At 38.5% G+C, this 20810-nt stretch overlaps 1 protein-coding gene across 3 annotated transcripts in view; it reads right to left on the bottom strand.

Moving 5' to 3' along the window:
• AEBP2 (AE binding protein 2) overlaps positions 1–19241 on the bottom strand; it is a 75704-nt gene extending 56463 nt beyond the window's left edge. Inside the window, exon 1 of one of the 3 annotated variants that reach the window (XM_079141504.1) lies at positions 18536–19241. In XM_079141504.1, the coding sequence (XP_078997630.1) occupies positions 18536–19203 (668 nt within the window). In that variant the 5' untranslated portion in view covers positions 19204–19241. The other 2 variants (XM_079141503.1, XM_079141505.1) reach the window with 2 other exon arrangements.
• Positions 19242–20810: the final 1569 nt, after the last annotated feature.

The raw sequence follows: 20810 nt of genomic DNA, 5'->3' as shown, positions 1-20810 counted from the left end.
ATTAAATTTCTTATTATCTTCCCAATGAACATAAAGACATAAAAATAGCTTCAATGACTTAAGAGTTAACTGGTAAAAATGTTTTCAGACTAAATTCACCAAAAGCTATGTTATCTGCTTGTAATTTAAAAAATACCAGGCTACTCTAGGCTGCAGCAGAAGGATCACAAGTTTCAGGCCATCCTTGGCAACTTTGTGAGATCTTACTAAAATTCTGTATAAAGGCCGAGCATGATGGTACAGGACTGTAATCCCAGGAGGCTGAGGCAGAAGGATCACAGGTTCAAAGCCAGCTTCAGCAACTTAGCAAGGCTGTAACAACCTAGTGAGACCCTGTTTCAAAATAAATAATAAAAAGGGCTGGGGATATAGTTCAGTTGGTAGGGTACTTGCCTCGAATGCACAAGGCCCTGGGTTCAATCCCCAGCACCACAACCAAAAAAAAAAAAAAAAAAAGTGGGAGGGTTGTAGGGTGGGAGGACCTAGGGATATGCCTCAGTGATTAAGCACTCTTGGAGGATCAATCACTAGGATGGAAAAAAAAATTTATATACATAGGGCTGGGAATATAGCTCAGTGGTAGAGAGCCCCTAGGTTTAATCCCCAATACCACACTGCCACAGACACACAAAAATAAACAACTAAAAAGGTTGGAGGAGCTGGGGTTGTGGCTCAGTGGTACAGCAGTTGCCCAGCATGTGTGAGGCACTGGGTTCAACTCTCAGCACCACATATAAACAGATTAATTAAAATTTTTAAAAGTCCATTGACAACTAAAAAAAGTATTTAAAAAAAACTGTGCTGGGGATGTAGTGCAGTAATAAAGCACTGCTAGATTCAATTCTAAGAAGCACACACATATTAAAAAAAAAAAGGAAAGAAAAAAAAAATCAGTAGTTGTGTTTAACTTTTTTTTTGAGATGAGGTCTTATTATGAATCTTAGGCTGGCCTCAAACTCCACCTCTGCCCTTGAGTGCTGGGACTACAAGTGTGCACTATCACACCCAGCTTTATATTAACTTTTAAGGAGGCACACTTCCCTCCTTGCAACATCTTATTTCAAAGACACAGTGCATTTGCATCTAAAACCAATGAATATTTCACCCTACTTGGTAATGTAACGTTTTTTGGAATCATTTCAAAGTTACAAACATCATGACACAATTATTTCAGCACATACTTTCTAAAAAGAACATTCAACTATATACCAATATAACCTTATTGATTCACACCTCAGAAAATTAACAACATAAATTATATTACTTTATTATGTAACCTAATTATTTAACACCAAATATACACATTTTTTAAATTAGCAAAAATTTGTGTGTGGGATGCTTCAGATATAAAGCATATCTCAAGCCAGGCACAGTGGCACACACCTATAATCTCCAGCCACTCTGGAGACTGAGGTCCTAATCAATTTAGCAAGACCAGGTTGCAAAATAAAAAATTTTAAAAAGCTGGGGATGTAGATTAATGGTAGAACACCAATACCTGCCCCCCTCCCAAAAAACCCTCAAATTTCTTTTAAAGAATATTAAATAGTCTAGTATTTAAATTCATCTGGCTAACTACCTACCAGTTAATACAGATTCTAAATTTCAACTCCTAAGGCTTCACTGTGAAACTCTGTAATTCTAAATTTCAACTCCTAAGGCTTCACTGTAAAACTCCAAAATGTGTCAGGCAAGGTGGCACATGCCTGTAATTCCAGCTACTCCAGAGACTGAGGAAAGAGGATAGAAACCTTGAAAACAGACTGAGCAATTTAGTGACACCATCTCTCAAAATAAAAAAAATAAATAAATTTTTTAAAAAACTATAAAGGGCTGTAGACGTAGCTATGTGACACAGTGCCCCTGGGTTCAATACCCAGTACCACCAAAAAAAAGGTAATAAAACTACTCTCAAATATGAAACAGCTCTCAAGTGTCTGAATTTTCATATAGTCTGTTGTTGCACAAATAAACTGTGGATACATGGGTTTTTAAATATCAAAATACATATTTTAACTCCTAGAGATTTCAAGTTTCACCAGTCCCTTAACCTTGGTATCACTGCCTCTTTTCCTTACCACTGGCTTTATCCAAGTTAAAATATCAACTATAAAAGCACTTATTTACATAACCATACCAATTTAACTCCAAAGGCAAATATTTGCAGTTTCAAGTGAACAAGCAATCATACCCAATTTATAAACAATCTCAGGAACAGTAATAAACCTCAACAAATTACAGTGGAATAATCCCCAAACCGTACTGTATACACACACACACACACAAAGTATGGGGTAGTAAAGTTCCAATTTGCATACCTAAATGAGGATGGACTTAAGACATAAACAGAGCTATCCTCTAAGGGCATAGCCTCTCAAAGAGATACACAAACCAAAAAGACACTTGCCAAAAGGAAAGGAAGGCTACAGGAGAGAAACTCTTCTTTCACTGTATATGTCATTTTTAACCCTCTAACCCTCTACCCACAATTTTATTTAAAAGTGCAAAATTAGTTGAAAACAAAGCTAAATCAATGGTTTCAACTGGGCAAGATCAGTAAGGTCAAGAGAAACACACACAAAAAACAAAAGTTGAAATAATTATGAACACTAAGCATTGTTTAGTCAGTCTGTATGTAATAACATTCATCTGAAAGAGTACGTCAGCCAGGCACCATGGCACGCACTTATAATCCCAGCTACTCAGAAGGTTGAGCCAGGATTCCAAGTCCAACACCAGCGTGGGAAATTTATTGAGATGATTCCTCAAAAAGTAATGATCAAAAAAATGTGCTGGGATATCGCTCAGTGGTAGAGTGCCCTGGGTTCAATTACCAGTACCTACACAAACAAACAAATTTTAAAAAGGGATGGGGATATAGATATAGCTCAGTGCTAGAGTATCCCTGGGCTCAAGTCACAATATTGGAAAAAAAAATTAAATATGTTTTATACACACACACACACACACACGCACACAGTTTTTCAAAGCATATGTATCAAATTTAGATAAACGGCATCAGAACCATACATACAACTCCTAATTTAATGGAATAAAAAGGTAAACTACTATTTAGCTACAGGTGATATTCCTTTCATCTATAATAAAATCCCTGCTCATTACAAGAAATACTGTACACCTCTCCTATACTTATAATCAAATTGAAGGTAAAAATTCCAAAACAATGCAAAGTATTTGAGAATACCCTGTAGTTTGAAAAGTCTGACGTTATATACCTGATACTACACATTTCTCAATTCTTTGTTGGAACAGACTACAATTATGTGCACTGCTACTTACTATAAGCTTGACAAAGAGATTAAAAGCTAAACCTCAACCAGTTGAAATAGGTACAAGAAAATCAGCTACCTGATGATACTCACGAATTTCTCTTCATGAAAAAAGGGATTATGTAATTTACCATATTGAAATCTGTATCACAACAGGCACTCTCTACTCTGCATAATAGCTGACACTTATTGAGCATTTGCTATGTGTTCTGTATTATTCTATGTGCTTCTGTCACGTTGCATTTTTCAAAGACACACACAACATCTCATTCCACTCCTCTTCTTAAAATGTGGTGTCACATAGAGGGGGTCTATGTTAACACCTTTGAATGTAAGCAGGTCTGAGACTGCTACAGAAGTGCTACTACCAGATTTCCAAGACTAGGTCACAAAAGGAAATACAGTTTTTAAGTCTGGTTCTGTCTTGGGACACAGAGCTTAAATTCCTGAACTATCAAGTAAACAACCTGGTTCCTCTAAAACCACCATGCTGAGGAGATTCTGCAAAGAACACAGGCAGAGACAGGGAGAGCAAAAAGCCTTAAGAAATTCCACTGTTCCAATCCCCAGCTATCTGGGTGTTTCAAACCCAGGCACCAGATATGTGAGAGATATATGAAGAAAGTCAGTGAGCGTTGAGGATTCCATTACCCAGCCTTTAAGCTGCTCTACAAGTTGACACGAAAAGGAACAGAAGAGCTGACTACTGAGCCATGCTCAGATTGCAGATTCATAGGCAAAATAACAGCTGTTTTAAATCACTGAATGTTAGGATGTCATGCAGTCATTAAGTAGAAAAATGCTTTACACATATTAATGCATTCAATGGCAATCCATAAATACTGAGTATCTTCATCTTTAGAGAAGCTGAGACACAAAAAGTATGTGACTTGCCCTAAACAAATGCAAAAGAGTTAATGTCAAAAAATTTAACTGCCACATTGCTATATATTCAGAGGAAAAATTGAATAAATATTACATAAAAAAAATTGAGGGGGGTGGGGGGAAGAGAAGAATGAAGAAACTTCAGATGGTGTAGAGGAAAATGGGGTGGGAGGGGTGGGGGATGGAAAGATAGTAGAATGAAACAGTATTACCCTATGTATATATGATTAAATAAATGGTATCAATCTACATTGTGTACAACCATAGAAACGAAAAGTTGTAATCCTCCCCAAAAAAAGTACTACAAAAGACATCAATAAAAATTTCACAGACTCAAAAAAAAAAAAAAAAAATTGATCAGGCAAGTGGATCCCAAGTTTGAGGCCAGCCTGAGTAACTCAGCAAAACCCTGTATCAAGATAAAATAAAGGATGGGGACAAAGCTCAGTGGAGGAGCACTTGCCTAGCATTACAGACCCTGATCAATTCCAATTACTGCAAATAAAAAAAAAAGAAAGAAATGAAATATATAGCCTATAATATACACCAAAATTACTGACACTCAGTTTCATTTACTATGCACACAACACATTCCTTCAGTTTTATATGTCATTAGCATATACACAAAAAATAACATCTACATATAATTTGATTCATTTTGGGCAGATAGTTTTACTAATAAATTTAAGTTGCTGAACCAGGCATGGTGCTGGACCAGGCATAATTCCAGTGACTCCAGAAGCTAGGACAGGAGAACCCAAGATCAAAGACAAGGTGGACAGTTTTGCAAGATTCTGTCTCAAAATAAAATAATAAAAAGCTCTGTGGTAGAGCACCAAGGTCAATCCCCGATATCAGAAAAAAATTTTTTTTTAATTTAGTTTCTCCAAATAAATTAGTTCCATTAAAAAATTCCATTAAAAAGTTCTACCACTGTAGCTCAGTGGTAGAGCACTTGCCTAGCATATGTGACGCACTGGGTTCGATTCTCAGCACCGCATACAAATAAATAAAATAAAGGTCCATCGAAAACTAAATTTAAAAAAAGTTAATTCAAAGTGAGACACAATAAACAACACTGTCCTCAGGTGGACATTGTCCCTAAATTAGAAATTAGGTCACTGAAACAGATGTGAACCTAACAATGTCAACATAAAACCCATCTCCAAAAATTCATTCCAAGGACTAAGGTATAGTCAATTTACTTTTTCTTTATCATTAACAAATAGTAATGGACACTGATATTAAACAAAGTAAAAACATTTAGACCATCAGATTTCTGTAAGGCTGTGAGAATATGCTTTCTAAACTGCTGCAGTGTTATATGATTTTTGGTCCTTACTCAGAAACAATTAGGAAGAAAAGTACAGACGAGTGCCTATTTTACTGTATGTGTTACACATAGGTGTGTTATAAATAAGTCAAATTTCCCTAAGGCCCTTCCTACTCAACTAAGGTAGAATGAATTCTGTTCCCTTTGATCCAATTAATTTGTACTGTGAATTACCTATAAAACTCTCATTTAAAGCAAACTCCGAGACTAACTTGTGCCTTGCACACAGTGAATGCTCATGGTTTTTAGTGACAAATTTAAGTAGAACTTTCAGGTAAGTAAAATATATGGCTTTGTCACAGTAACATAATCATAAAAAATTAATTAGAGGTACACTAAAAATCATTAGCCAAAACCAAGATATTATTATTGGTATTATTACTATAATTACAAGCTATTATCACTGTAATTTAAAAAGCTAAAATGGATTTTTCTAATCAAGAAAAAGACTACTCTCTATCCCCACAATTATTTCTCTGGATAAAGACAAAAGATTTTTCTTCCCAAGACCCAGCAGCATTCACTAAATTAGCCAAAAGGGACTTTATGCAACAATGATGAAATATAATCTATGGAAAACAAGTAGGCTGCAATCTTTCATCACCACTATGCACTGTGTGTATTACTTTAAATTTGTTTCTCAAGTCTACTGCCCTTAAAGATTACTCCACCTATATTTTTTATCTAGCTTAAGAGATCAGCAAGCAATTATCTTCTAAAAGACTATAATAGTAGAAACATCCTACTTCAACACAATTACAAAATACATAATGATCTTTTACTCTTCATAAGAAAGCAATCACATGTATTTAGTTTTTTAAATAAATGTTAAATCATTAGAATAATTTTGTCAGATGATTTTCATATTCATGCTAATGGCAAAAATGAGTACAGCAGTGCCTGACACTTCAAAAGATATTCAAATGACTGATTTCCAAGATGAATTTAAAATATTGAAAAACAAAAATACTACCAGCCAGGCACAGTGGCACATCTGTAATCCCAGCCACCCAGGAGGATCACAAGTTCAAGACAAGCCTTGGCAACTTAGCAAGACCATGTCTCAAAATAAAAAATAAAAAAGACTAGGGGATTCAGCTCAGGGGTAAAGCACACCCAAGTTCAATTCCCAGCACAAGATTCATTCTCAGTCAGGTGTGGTAGCACACACCTGAGGCATAAGAATTCCAGGCTCCAGGCCAGCCTCCACAACGAAGCTAGACTGCCTCAAAATGAAAAATAAAAAGGGCTGAGGATATAGCTCAGTGACAGAGTGCCCCTGGGTTTACTTCCCAGTACCACTAATAATAAAACATGATATATACATAGGAATATCACTCAATCATGCAATGGAATATTACTAAGGTTTTTTTTTGTTTTGTTTTGTTTTTGTTTTTTGGTGCATTGTTGGGTATTGAACCCAGTGCCTTGCACTTATGAGGACCCAGTGCCTTGCACTTGTGAGGCAAACACTCTACCAACTGAGTTATATCCCCAGCCCCTATTACTCAATCTTAAAAAGGAAATTCTGCCAGGCACAGTGACACACACCAATAATCCCAGCTATCTGGAATGCTGAGGCAGTAGGATCACAAGTTCCAGACCAGCCTCAAGAACTTAGCAAAACTCAGTGTCAAAATAAAAAATAAAAAAGGGCTAGGGATGCAGCTCATTGGAAAGCACTTGCATAAAAGGTATGAGGCCCTGGGTTCAATTTCCAGCATCACAAAAAAAATTAAATAAAAAAACAAATTCTGACACATGCTACAACAAATGAACCTTGAGGACATTATGCTACCTGAAAATAAGCCAGTCACAAAAAGAAACACTGTGTATGATTCCATTTCTACGAGACTCTTAAACAGTATGCAAGAATGGTTCCCCCTTCGTGTTTCATGTAGCCCCACTAATGAAGGGAGGAAAAAAAGAAATATGCATCTGATACTTCTAAATTCAACTCAATTCAACCAATTACTGAGTTACAAAATAGGAATGGCTTATTATTGAGTGTGGTATTGATTTCTGGAAGTATAAAGATAAACAAGACTTAGCCAGGTAAAATTAATTGCACACAACTTCTCAGAAGGCTGAAGAAGACCGCATGAGCCCATGAGTTTGGGGCCAGACTGAGCACAGGGAGACAACATCTCTCTTAAAAAAAAGAAAAAAGAAAAAAGCCCAGGCCTGGTAGTGCACACCTGTAAACCCAGCTACTCAGGAGGATCCAAAGTTCAAAGACAGACTGAGCAACTTAGCAAGACTGCCTCAAAAAAAAAAAAAAAAAAAAAAAAAAAAAAAAAAAAATTTTTTGACACTGGGAATTAACTCCAGGGGTGTTCTACCACCAGTGAGCTACATCTCCAGCGTTTTTTGTTTTTTGGTGTTTTTTTTTTTTTTTTTTTTTTTTTTAGTTTTGGGGGTTTATTTATTTATTTAATTTTTGAGGCAGGTTCTAAGTTGCCCAGACAGATCTCAAACTTCAGTTAACCTACCTCAGCCTCTGAAGTTAACTGGGATTATAGGCATGCACCACCATGCAGTCTCTGACCTTTCATCCTGAATATATGACAACAGGCTCAGTGATAAAGTGCTTTCCTAGCATGCACAAGGTCCTTTTTTCAATCCCTAGCACTGCCGGGGGGGAATGGGAACATGAAGCCAAGGACACAAGAATGGGTATTTCAACACAATACCAAATGTATAAAATAGAAATATGGTGACTTCTGAACCCAGAAAAACCTTTGGAAAAATCCTTGAGGATTGCAGGTGTAGCTCAGTGGTAGAGCTACATTTCACATGCTCAAGATCCTAAGGTTGATCCCCAGCATCATTTAAAAAAAAAAAAAAAAAAAGGTAAAAGTAGTCCTAATATCCTGGACACAACAAAGTTACACTAGTCAATATTCTGGGTTTGTCTAAAGGATATATTACATATTCGTTTGACTTCCATTTGGAGTATTTGCCAAATCTATTAGCAGAATCTTCACAACTATGTGCCAAATTACTTTAAACCGTTGTGTCAAAATCAATCTGAGGTTCAGAGAAACAGAATCACTCGCCAAGGTTCCATCAGGAAGTACCTAGTAAAGCAAAGATGGCAACACTGATCATTTATTCCCACTGCATTTTCTTTCCACCACACCTCTCTGCACAAGAAATGAAGTATCTCTGAATTAAATAGGGTCCTGGGTCCTTTACATATGCATTTCACTTAATTCTAAAAGTAAAACATTGAAGATTTTTTGGTGGTACTGGGCATTAAAACCAGGGCTTCTGGGCTGGGGAGATAGCTCAGTTGGTAGAGTGCTTGCCCTGCAAGCACAAGACCCTAGGTTCAATCTCTAGCACCAAAAAAAAAAAAAAAAAAAAAAAAAAAAGGGCTTCTAACATACTAGGCAAGTGCTCTACTACTGAGTTACATCTCCAGCCCTTTTAATTTTGAGACATGTTCTCCCTAAATTGCCTAAGATGGCCTTTGAATTTATATTCCTCCTGCTTCAGCCTCCTTAGTAGCTGGGATTACAGGAGTGCACCACTATGTCCTACTAAAAATAAGTTTTCATTCAGAAATAATAACTGATTTTTGTTATGGCACATCAAGAGAACTAGTTTTTCTTTCCTTTAATGTAATTCCCTCATCTCCTATTCTAATTCAACTCTCTTCAGTTTACACACGTACTAATTCCCTCCTAATTTCTCCCAGATCCTAAATTTTCCTTCTCTACCTTTGCCACTATTAATTTTCTTTTTCTTTAATTTTTTTCAAGATGTTGATAGACCTTTATTTTATTCATTTATTTATATGCAGTGCTGTGAATCGAACCCAGTGCCTCACACATGCTAGGCAAGCGCTCTACCACTGAGCCACAACCCCAGTACCTTAATTTTCTTGTAACATAACTTTCATCATTCCTCCAAAATATATTCAAAAATAACTAAATTCTATGTCAAACACTGCTAGGTGCAAGGGAGGGAGCACTGATCAAGACAGACACAGTCCCAAACTCAGGGAGTGCACAGTCCAGCAAACAATTACTCAAATTTAATAGGAACAATGAAGAATTCAACCTGCTGGCAATACATCTCACAAAGAATCAGGAACAGAATGTTCAAGGTAAGACTTGAGTAGGAGTTACAAAGACAAAAGTTGAGAAGAGGCAAAATTATGTGATTCACAAAACTATAATAAGAAAGATGTGCAAAATGGTGTAGGTATAAAAGGTCCTCGTAGCCATTAATTCTTATTTCCTAGATCTAGTATGGATCCTCAGATCTAGGCAGGAAGTCTCCTGAACATGCTATGTTCGTCCCTGCCTCCATGTTTCAATTAGGATTTCTCAAATTCTCTTCAACATTCATCTAACCCAGACTGGATCTGTAGCTCAGTGGTAGAGAGCCTGTGTAGCATGCACAAAGCTCCAGTTCAATCCCCAGCACCAAAAAATTTTAAGACTGCTGTAACATCATCTAACCCAAATATGCCATCCCCTTTTCCCAGCAATTTGTTTTTCCATCATACTGCTGGGAGGCCAACCCAGGGCCTCACCAGTTGACCAAATCTTCAATTACTGACTATACAATACTCTCCAACTCTAGTTTTAATGCACTATCACAACTTACAGAGAAAAAAACAGAAAATAGCACAATCGTCTCTTTAACATTCTCATTAAAAACTAAGCATCTACGAAAGTATCATGGTATTCTTTTCTTATCACTAAATAGGGCACAATGCTAACCATCAGTTAAGTGGTCAAGGAATGATTTTTAAACATCCAAGTACTATGTCATCACCTCTCCACACCCAAATCTGTCACCTTAGTTTTAAGGCCAGTATAAATACTACTTTCACAAATGCAAACTTCTGTAACTGGGTTACGAAAATGAATTTAGGCTAGGGGTGCAGCTCAGTGCTAGGGTCATGCTTAGTATGTTTGAGGTCCTGGGTTCAAACACTGGCCCCCGCTCACCACACACATACACATACACACACACACACACACACACACACATACACACACACAAAACACCATGAACTCAACCTATAGTTAAATCACTGTAAATCCAAAACCATTAGAGCAAAATTTATTCCATATTCCAAAGCCTTTATATCAATGTATACTAGTTTCATATTAAAATGACTAAAATTAAGAGGTACTATGAGGCTTTTCAAGTCCATCATAATGCAGAAACATTACAGAAAATTGATTAAACAGGACAAGGGAGGCTGAGGCAGAAAGATCTCAATTTTTTTTTTTTTTTTTCCCTCACATAAGGGAGTTTATTAAGCAAACAGAGTGTCTCCCTGCAGGGTAAGAGAGAAAATGAGAGGAAAAGAAAGGGAAAGAGAAAGGGCGCGTGCCAGGAGGAGAAAGTAAGCAAGTATAGGAGAGAAAAGCAAGAGGAAAGATCGAAAGATCTCAAATTTGAGGCCAGCCTGGGCAATCTAGTAATACCCTGTATCAAAAAATATATATTTTTTTAATATATAAATATATATATATAAATATATATATATATTTTTTTTTTTTAAAGAGCTAAGGATATAGCTCAGTGGTAGATCACTCGCATAGCAAGCAAGATGCCCTGGGTTCAACCTCCACCACTGAAAACAATAAAGAAAACTAGATTAAAATGTAGATTTTTATAATGAAATACTTTGTTCAACTGTAGCATTTCCCAAGTTTTTGCAGCACTCCTTTGCAAATATTTGCCATACATTTAATACTTGGTATAGCACCTTTTTTTGGTATTACAGATCTTACACTGTTCCATAACAATTCATTCAAATTCAAATAATAAATCATTATTAACACAGTTCATTTGTGCAGTTATCTGTCTCCTACACTCATGAAGTCAGGACGTGGTTCTGTTCACTGCTTTATTTCCAGCATCTAAAGTAATATCTGGCACATAATGGGGATTTTTAAGATATTTTTAAATAATTATTTAAAATTATTTATTTTTATGCGGTGCTAAGGATCAAACCCAGTGCCTCACATGTGGTAGGCAAGCACTTTGCCACTGAGCTACAGTCCCAGTCCATATAATGGGAATTCTATATACATCTGTAGAAAAAATGCCTATCAGATAGTGAATCCTTAATTATGTGGCCAATACTTGACAAATAATCCACATAACAATCTTACAGACTAGTAACTAATATTGTTCCCCTTTTTTTCTTTTTAATTTTATTTAGGACAGGGTCTCACTCTGTTGCACTGGCTGGCCTTAAACTTGCAATCCTCCTGCCTCAGCCTCCTGAATAGCTAGGATTACAGGTGTGCATCACTGCGCCTAGCTTATTATGTGTCCCCCTTTTACAAAATGAGAAACTTGAAGTATTAAGAGAGTAAATAAGCAAATCCTATTGTTGGATATCAATCTATTGCTAGTAAGTATTTGAGGATTCACCATACCCAAGGTGGTATTAGGTACTACAGAATCCTAAATGAGCAAAACTGTCCTGACCTCAAAAATGCCATTCTTCAACAGGAAAGACGAAGCATGTACTCATATAACATATTTTACAGAACAGTTCACAGTATTCTTTTTTTTTTTTTTTTTTTTGCCTCTTTTGATACTGGGGCTAAACCCAGGGGCAACCTATCAATGGGTTACATCCCTAGTCCTTTTTATTTTGAGACAGCGTTCACTAAGTTGCTCAGGCCAGTCTCAAACTTGTGATCCTCCTGCCTCCAGTCTGCTGAGATGCTGGCATTACAGGGGAGTGCCACTGTGCCCAGCTCACAGGATTCTTTTAACAGAAATGTCACTAGGACCTTAGAACACTTTAATAGTGCAGGTGGTGGCACACACATATAATCCCAGTACTTCAGAAGACTAAGGCAGGAAGATTTCAAGTCTGAGGCCAACCTGGGACACTTAGCAAGATCCTATCCCAAAAAATAAATAAATAAAAAGGGATGGAGACACAGCTCAGTCAAAGACCAATTATCTAACGTGTGAGGCCCTGGGTTCAGTTCCCAGTACTTTAAAAGGAAAAGCCAAGTTTAAGGCCAGGAAAGCATCATTGTGGCATTTTAATGGGTTTTAAAGGGTTATGTTAGTCAATATCTGAAGCAATTAAATTTATCAGAAACTACACAAAAAGAGAAAGAGTCAGAAGGCTGAGGCAGGATTGCAAGTTCAAAGCCAGCTTCAGCAAAAGTGAGGCATTAAACAAATCAATGAGACCTGTCTCTAAATAAAATACAAAATAGGCCTGGGGTCAAGTGCCCGAGTTCAATCTCTGGTACCCAAAAGAAGAAAAAAAGAGATTTTTATCTGCTAAGAGAAAACATATAAACATGAGCAGATATATTTGGGTCATAAAAGATCAATATGGCTTCCTCCTTGTTCTTTTTATTGGGAGAAACTGACTACACAAATAGCCCTATGGAGATGTTGAGCTAATAAGCTAACTGAGGCCTCCTGCTAAAGAACTACAAAAGTGAGTCATCTTAGAGTGGTGCTTCCTAAAGTGAGTCATCTTACAATGGTACTTCCTATCTCACTGCAGAGCTACCAATAACCTCTGCTGCAACCTCATGAGACTCAGCCTTCGAGTTGCTAAATTATGGGGTAATTTGTTACCCAGCATCAAATAACTAATATAATAGGCAAGGAATGAAATCTGTGGTCACATTAGACTTAGGGAAGCTTTCTGCTAGGAGCTATGAAAAAACCTATTTGGATTAAAAGTCTAACACCAATAGACAAGACGGATGAAGTGGGAAGTATTTTGTCATATCTCCCACACAAAAAAAGTCCTACACATAGTAATACCAGTGTTTGGCAGCAACCTAGCCTACATAAAGGACTCCCTCAGTGACCCAACAAAATAGTCAATACTTCTTTAATTAAAGAGAAAAAAAAAAAGTTCCTTAGAACCTCTCCATAAAGTACAATCATGAAATCTGTGGGAATTTTTAGTCCTTGTTTTTTTAACACAGCCAAATCTTTCTTAACTGAAAGCAATAATATGTTACCAATGAAAACTGAGAACTATTAGAAACTCTTTTTTCTATATTTCATCAAAATAAAAGATAGTGATGTGTGTAGTAGATGCATAACTTGTAATCCTACCTCCATGAAAGGCAGAAGCAGGAAGATCACAAGTTTGAGGGCAGCCTGGGAAACTTAGCCAGACCCTGTCTCAAAATAAAATTTAATTTAGCCAGGCACAGTGGCACATGCCTGTAAACCCAGCAGCCTGGGAAGCTAAGGTAGGAGAATTTCAAGTTCAAAGCCAACCTCAGCAACCTAGCAAGATCTTAAGCAACTTAGGGAGACCCTGTCTCAAAATAAATGGGGATGTGGCTCAGTGGTTAAGCACACCTGCTTTCAATCCCTAGTACCAGAAAAAACATAATAATTTTTGAAGGTCCAGGGGCTGGGGGTGCTGGGGATATATAGCACAGTGGTAGAGCACTTGTCTGACATGTGCTAGGCTCTGGGTTCAATCCCCATACTGAGGGGGTGGAAAAAAGGAATCTGGACAGACAGACTGCAAACAGCTGCAGTTGAACTGAAAGGGGTAGCTAATGAAAGGAAGTTGTAGCATGAAATAGGAACAACACAGTACTTTACACAAAGTATTTTATTGACTCAATTATATAGATCCTTAGTAAATCTTGACAACCCCAACATGCAATGTTCTAGAGTTCAAACATTCAGTCTCTACACTAGGGAAAAAGATCTTCTTTATCATATTACTGGGATACTGGACTATATAAGCCAATTTTCCTAATGTTCAACCAAGTTATATCTCAAAATTTGCAACCAACAGGGCTAGGAGTTCCAAATTCTGATCCATAAAATGATAAAGGTCCTATGCTGACCATTAACTTCTGTTCTATATATACCCTTCCCTATTAACTCTCCAAATGCTTACGTATGCACTTTACACTTTACACCTAGAATTATCCAGAAAGACTGAAGAAGTTGAAAGTTATCTTAGGGTTTTTTTTTTTTTTTTTTTTTTTTTTGGTATTAGGGATTAAACCCAGGGTGCTATACCTCTAAACTTCATCCTCGGCCCTTTTTATTTTTTTGAGACGGGGTTTCACTAAACTGGAGGCCAGGCTGGCCTCCAATTTGTGATCCTCCTGCTTAGCCTCCTAAGTCACCAGGATTACACTCGTGTACTGCCAGGCCAGGCTAATTTAGCTTTTTCAAAGTTAAGTCATGGCTTATATTGGAGGAAGAAAAAACAAAAATAACAACCACAAAAGATAGGCTGTTGTCAACTCACCCACACAGATAAGAAGCTAAGAGTAATACCTTCATAAATCTGAATCAATAGCAAGTACTATAATAAATTTACAGGCATTTTGTTTAAAATTCTATTTAAAAGTTAATTTACTACTTGAAACTGAGACCATGTCTCTTGTTTTCTTGCCTTCTCCCACACCCCCAGTACTGGGGATCGAACCCAGGGGGGGCACTCTACCACTAAGCAACATCTCCAGCCTTTTTTATTTTTTGAGACAGTGTCTCACTAAGTTGCCCAAGCTGATCTCAAACTTGCACTCCTCCTGCCTCAGCCTCTCTAGCAGCTGGGATTTCAGGCATGCAGTACCATGCCCTGTTTTGGCATTATCTTTTTAGTATCAATACATATTCAGTACAAGCGCGGCATTTAATTACTCTTTGGATGATTCACTCAACAAATGCTTCCTAAGTTTTTTTTTTTTTTCCTTAAATGTTTTTGCATGACAGTTATCATATTAGAAAATGGAAATAAGAAAAAGGAAATGAGGTATTAAAAACCATTTTTCAAGTTAACTTAGTGTCATAAATTAACTTAAAGAATAATTAACTTTTTTAAAAGTACCTAAAGTTTTTAAATTCAAATAAAAGCTAGTTTTTAGTGGTCTCACACAACTAAATATTCCCCATAAAGAAAATTCTATTATCTTCATTACTAAAGTAAATGTAGTATATATATCAACTTTAGACTTTCAATTAAAAAAAATATATTTGCAAATTTACACTGGCTTTGAATAACTTTCTCCTACGAAAAATAATCAGTATTTTTTGTATCAAGTGTCACTTAATGATTTTATAAATTACTTACTTTTCACCACCCAATACTTTCAATACATGTCTGTAAAAGACATCTCAGGTCACAAATTCTAGTCTTTTGTTTTAATTCTCTGTCTCTCATTTTTGGTTTTTTGTTTGTTTTTGGTACCGGAGATTGAACTCGGGGCAGTTGGCTACTGAGCCACATCCCCAGCCCTATTTTGTATTTTATTTAGAGACAGGGTCTCACTGAGTTGCTTAGTGCCTCTATTTTGCTGAGGCTGGCTTTGAACTTTGATCCTTCTGTCTCAGCTTCCCTCGAGTGGTGGATTCTCTTTTAAAAAAACAGCACACCTGTAATCTGTGTCACTCTGGAGGCGGCTGAGGAAGAAAGAAAGATTTTAAGTTCAAGGCCAGCGGCAGCAAATAAGTGAGACCATCAGCAACTTAGCAATACTCTGCTTCAGAATTAAAAAGTAAAAAGGACTGGGCATGTAGTTAGTAAAGCAACCCTCTGTTCAATTACCAGTACCAATAAATAAATAACAAAAATAAAAAGCACCAACGAAAATATTTAACAAATTTCAATAGTCTAAAGCCTATCAGATAAATTCAAAAGTACAATATAATTTCAAAATGACAAAAAAACAGAATAGACACTCCAATATAAACAAAGTTCTAATGATAATAGAATCCCTGTCACAGGAATGCCTCCAATATTTTAAAAGCACTTTAATACTATATTCTTCCATTGATTACAAACGAGTAACATGAAATCAACCTATGATATCCACATAGACTTGTATGACCTAAAGTATAGTTTGTAAGAATTACGAATCTTTCCCAAATTAACTATGAAAACAAAAAAACTTGCAAAGTCAACAAGAAGGTTATTTCAGAATTAAGATTATCAAGACCACAGTCCAGTTTCACTAGTTAAGTTTGCTCATACAAGTGACAAATCTACTACCATGAAGTAATAATAAAACCATATTTTGCAGTCTGTAGTATTTAAGCATTAAAGTATGTTTGTTTATCAAGTTTTAATCTTTTGGGGGGCCTGTAACACCAATTTTACTCCTTACTCTAAGATAAGGTGTAAAAATTAGATATTCAAATAAATATCCAGTGAAACCAAAATTTCACTTGACCAATAGTTCATTGTCTCCTGAAGTGATGTAATAGATGGATGTTAATTAAAACAAAACTGACACACACCACTTGTTATTTAACATGGTTTATTATAACTCTTCTCAAGTGGAGATACTGAACTTGAGAACCTTTGTTCATATTCAGCTCTACCCTTTCCATGCTATACACACAAACTGCTTCTTCATCTGTTAAATGGAAGTCAAAATATTACCTATCTTGTACCGTAGTTGTGAGGAAGAGGTGGAGGCATTTAAACTGTAGTGTAAGGCACTACACATGTGCACACCCATGATATATATTCTAGGTAAACAGAAAAACTGCAATGGATGCTGATTGTATAAAGTCAACTTTTCAAATGTGTAGTGCTATCAATGAAATATATAAACTAGTAAAATTATAAATAGTACATGCTTCATTCTGGAGTTCACATCAACTTTCTGATGTTCTTCCTGTACACCTCCATGCCTGTACAATTCAAAATTTTTCTAAGGTTTAAAGAGTCTATTTTACTCTATTCAAGGTATCTTATCTTGTTAACTAGGTGTTAAAGTAAATCTCAAAAAAGAATTTAATACTAGATTTTCAAAATATTCTGGTTCTTGTAGTCCTTGGAGCATTAACTATAAGGAGTTCGTTTTTATCCTTTAACAATCAGAATTCCTAAAACTTCGAAATGCTTAAACTTCTAAATTAAAATCACTGTCAACTTTTAAAAATTCTGTTGCTTAATAAAACATTAGCAGATGGTCAAAATAAATGCTAATACACTTTAGAAGAAGCATAATATGCATTTCATTCTACTTTTTAAAATACATTAAAAACCAAGTACTTGAAATATTAAATATTCCAAAGAGATCAAAGTAATGGTAATAACCAAAGCATATACCATTACAACACTTTTCATAAATGTCCTGAAAAAAAAAAAAAAAAAAAAGCGAAGGGGATGTATATTTGTCAATCTCCACGTTATTTCTAACAAGCTTTACAAAAATACTAATTGAAGACCTCACCACCACACGGCTTTAAATATCATCCATTAAACCATGACTCTCATGTAGAAATACTACCATGTAATAAAGATTCTAAGCTACATACTGTTTTACCTTCATGACTACATTTGCTACCATTCCAACCCTCTTTGATTCAGCAAAGTTATTTTAAAAGGCTATCAATTCTCTATTCTATGCCACAATGATTTCTGTTTTCAACTTTCTCCCAGATTTGATCAGAAAACAAATAGGAAAGATTGAAATCTCGTTGGAGACCACATCACTGGGTACAAATACGGAATCTTGGTGGTAATGATTAAATATAAAACAACTGTCTTTTTTTTTTTTTTTTTTTTTTTTTTTTTTTTTTTAAGTAGAAAGGAGTGATAGTTAGGGTCTCCTCCCTGGACAAGGAAGTTCGGTTAAATCCAAGCGAGACCAGCCATATTGGAAAACACTTGTCAATTATAGTTCTGACAAGTGTTCACGAACACGGTTGGATGAAGCTAACCTTGTGTACCGAGGTGTACATCAAGGCCCTCTTCTGCTCCGCCAGAGGGTCTGGGCCTGTTTGGGGATTGTCTCCGAAGTTAGAGCAGTCCTCAGGTCCGAAAGGAGTGCAGAGCCGAGGGGAAAGAGGGCGGGGAAAGGAGAGTTGGGGGGGAATGGTTTGAGAGTTGGAAGCCGCTATCCGAGAGGGGCGCGGCGGCGGCCAGGGATTTCCGAGTTGAGAGCCTGGGGGAGGGGCCGAGAATTCGGGGAGCAGGGGGGAATCACGGCAAAAAGTCCCCTTGGTCCCTGTGAGGGATCCGGGAGTTCGAGAGGAGGAAGGGAAGGGGGAAACGCTTCGGCGCACTGACCTGTCCTCCGAGTCCATGCGGCTCAGGGGTTCCCCGTCCGACGACATCTCCAGGCTGCCTCGCCGGCCCCCGGAGGTCGCGCTGCTTCCGCCTCCCCCGGTCCCGTAGCCCTCGTCGCCACCGCTGGAGACGACACTGCTGCTACTGCTGCCGCCCCCGCCGCCGCCCTGGCTGCCCCGCGGTCCCTTGGGCTCCTCCAGGCCCTCCTTGCCGTCCCCATCCCCGCTGCTGCTGCTGGCGGCGCCGGGGCTCAGCGAGCGCGTCTCGTCGCTGCTACTCCCGCCGCTGCTGCCCACCAGGCTCTCGGCGCTACTCTCCTCCTCACCCCCGCCGCTGCTGCTGCTCTCGTCCTCTTCCTCCTCCTCGTCCTCCTCCTCGTCTTCGTCCTCCCCAGCCTGGCTGGCGCTCTCAGGGCTCGGCTCCGACATCGTCTCCGCCTCGCCGCCCCCCACTCCGCCGCCGCCTCCGCCGCCCCCACCGCCGCCGCCGTTCAGCAGCAGCGCCGCCACCGCCTCGGCCTCCGCCTCCTCTTCCTCCTCTTCTTCTTCCTCCTCCTCCTCGGGGGGTTCAGTCCCGCCCCGCGCCGCTGGGCCAGGACTGCCGGGGGGCAGAGGGCTCAGGCGGGAGAGCTCCTCTAGGTCGGCCATGTCGGTGATAGCGGCGGCCATGGCGGCGCCTGCTCCTCCTCCTCCTCCTCCCCGCCGCCGCCACCTCCCTCTCTCGACTCTCGCTCCCTCGCCCCCTCCCAAACGCCCAAAACTCCGCTGCCGCCGCTGCAGAGCAGGAGGAGGGCCCGCGAGCTGCGTCAGCCTGCACACGCGCTACGGAGCCCGCGCGGGGACAGGCGCGCGACTGCGCGCACTCACGCGGAGACGGCTGCGCGCCTGCGCGGCGGCACGAGACGGCACCTCCCCCGCGGCGAGTTCTGTGCCCGCGCCCCCGCCCGGCCCAGCCGAGTGCTCTGAGTTTCCTCGAGGCCTTCCCACGCCTTCCCGGGCTTCGCGACCGAACGCGGGCCGGGGATTTTAACCGCCCTCCGAGTTCTCAGGATTAAGTCATTCATTCAGGGGGTGTTTGGGGAGTGGCCCCTGGATGCAGGAGCCGATCCAGAAATCGAACAAGTGCCTGGCCTTCTGAGAGCTTACATTCTGGGAGGAGAGGCGATTAAAATGAACAAAAATAAGGACTGTGGTGCAAGGTAGTAAATCCACGTGCGAAACATAATTTGCGTTTGAATATCCCAAGGACTGATGAGGTCACAAACTGGAAGCAGACATCTTTAATTCAAGGTCTTAAAGTTTTTGAGTTCATGAGCCCCCTAAAACAGTTTTGTAAAGTTTAAAGTGACATCTGCCTTTTTTTCAGCTTGTTAATTTCATCTGTCAGTACCAGGGCAAATTGAGTCTAGGGGCGCTTAACCACTGAGCCACATCCCCAATCCCTTTTTATTTTCTATTTTGAGACAGGGTCTCCCAAATGTGCTGAGGTCCTGAGCTAAATTGCTGAAACTGGCTTTGAATTTGGGATTCTCCTGCCTCAGCCTCCCCATCCTCTGGGATTACAGGTGTGTGCCACCATGCTAAATTGTCTCATTTTTTAAAATGTAACCAATGGACTCTACCGAAGGAATTAATATCCACCAATATCCACTTTTTAAGATATAATCCTTTTTATACTTGAAGAACTTAAAATCTTTTTTTAGCTTTCTGGAACTCAGTCACATTCCACACCCCACCCCCGAATTTTATCCTAATGATCCATTTTATACTGTACTCTTATTGATCATCTTACCACATTCCCTATTGTAAAAATGTGTATGTATCTTGAAATTTACAGGTTGTATGTTTTCTATGACCATAAAGCTCTTAAGAGTCTCATTTCAACTGATCAAAATAAATGAACCCGAAATTTTATGTAGTTAAGTATTAAACCCAAAAGTAAAAATTTATTGGAAATGCATCTTTGGGACATGGAGTTGGATAGACTTTTTTCCAACTAGTTTTAACAGTGAATGAGTATTACTGAAATGAGAAAGTTCAGCATCAATTCTGTTCCAGGTTTTCAATTCGATGGACACAGCATTGAGAAAATTTGTTCACATAAATAAGCAGATGAGAATGAATAGCAGTTCTCATAGTCATGGTATTCAATTCTTCAAACCCCTTCCAAAATACATGACAAAAAAAATTACATGAGGTTCTAACAAACCTCATGATCAAACTTTTAATCATCTAACAGCAATTCCGATTAGGTTCTCTTTCACCTTTCTTGAAAG

Source organism: Sciurus vulgaris, assembly GCF_902686455.1.
Source record: "Sciurus vulgaris genome assembly, chromosome: 5".
In the NCBI taxonomy this organism is placed as follows: domain Eukaryota; kingdom Metazoa; phylum Chordata; class Mammalia; order Rodentia; family Sciuridae; genus Sciurus; species Sciurus vulgaris.
Note: the sequence above shows the minus strand (reverse complement) of the source record. Positions and strands in the feature narration are given on the sequence as shown.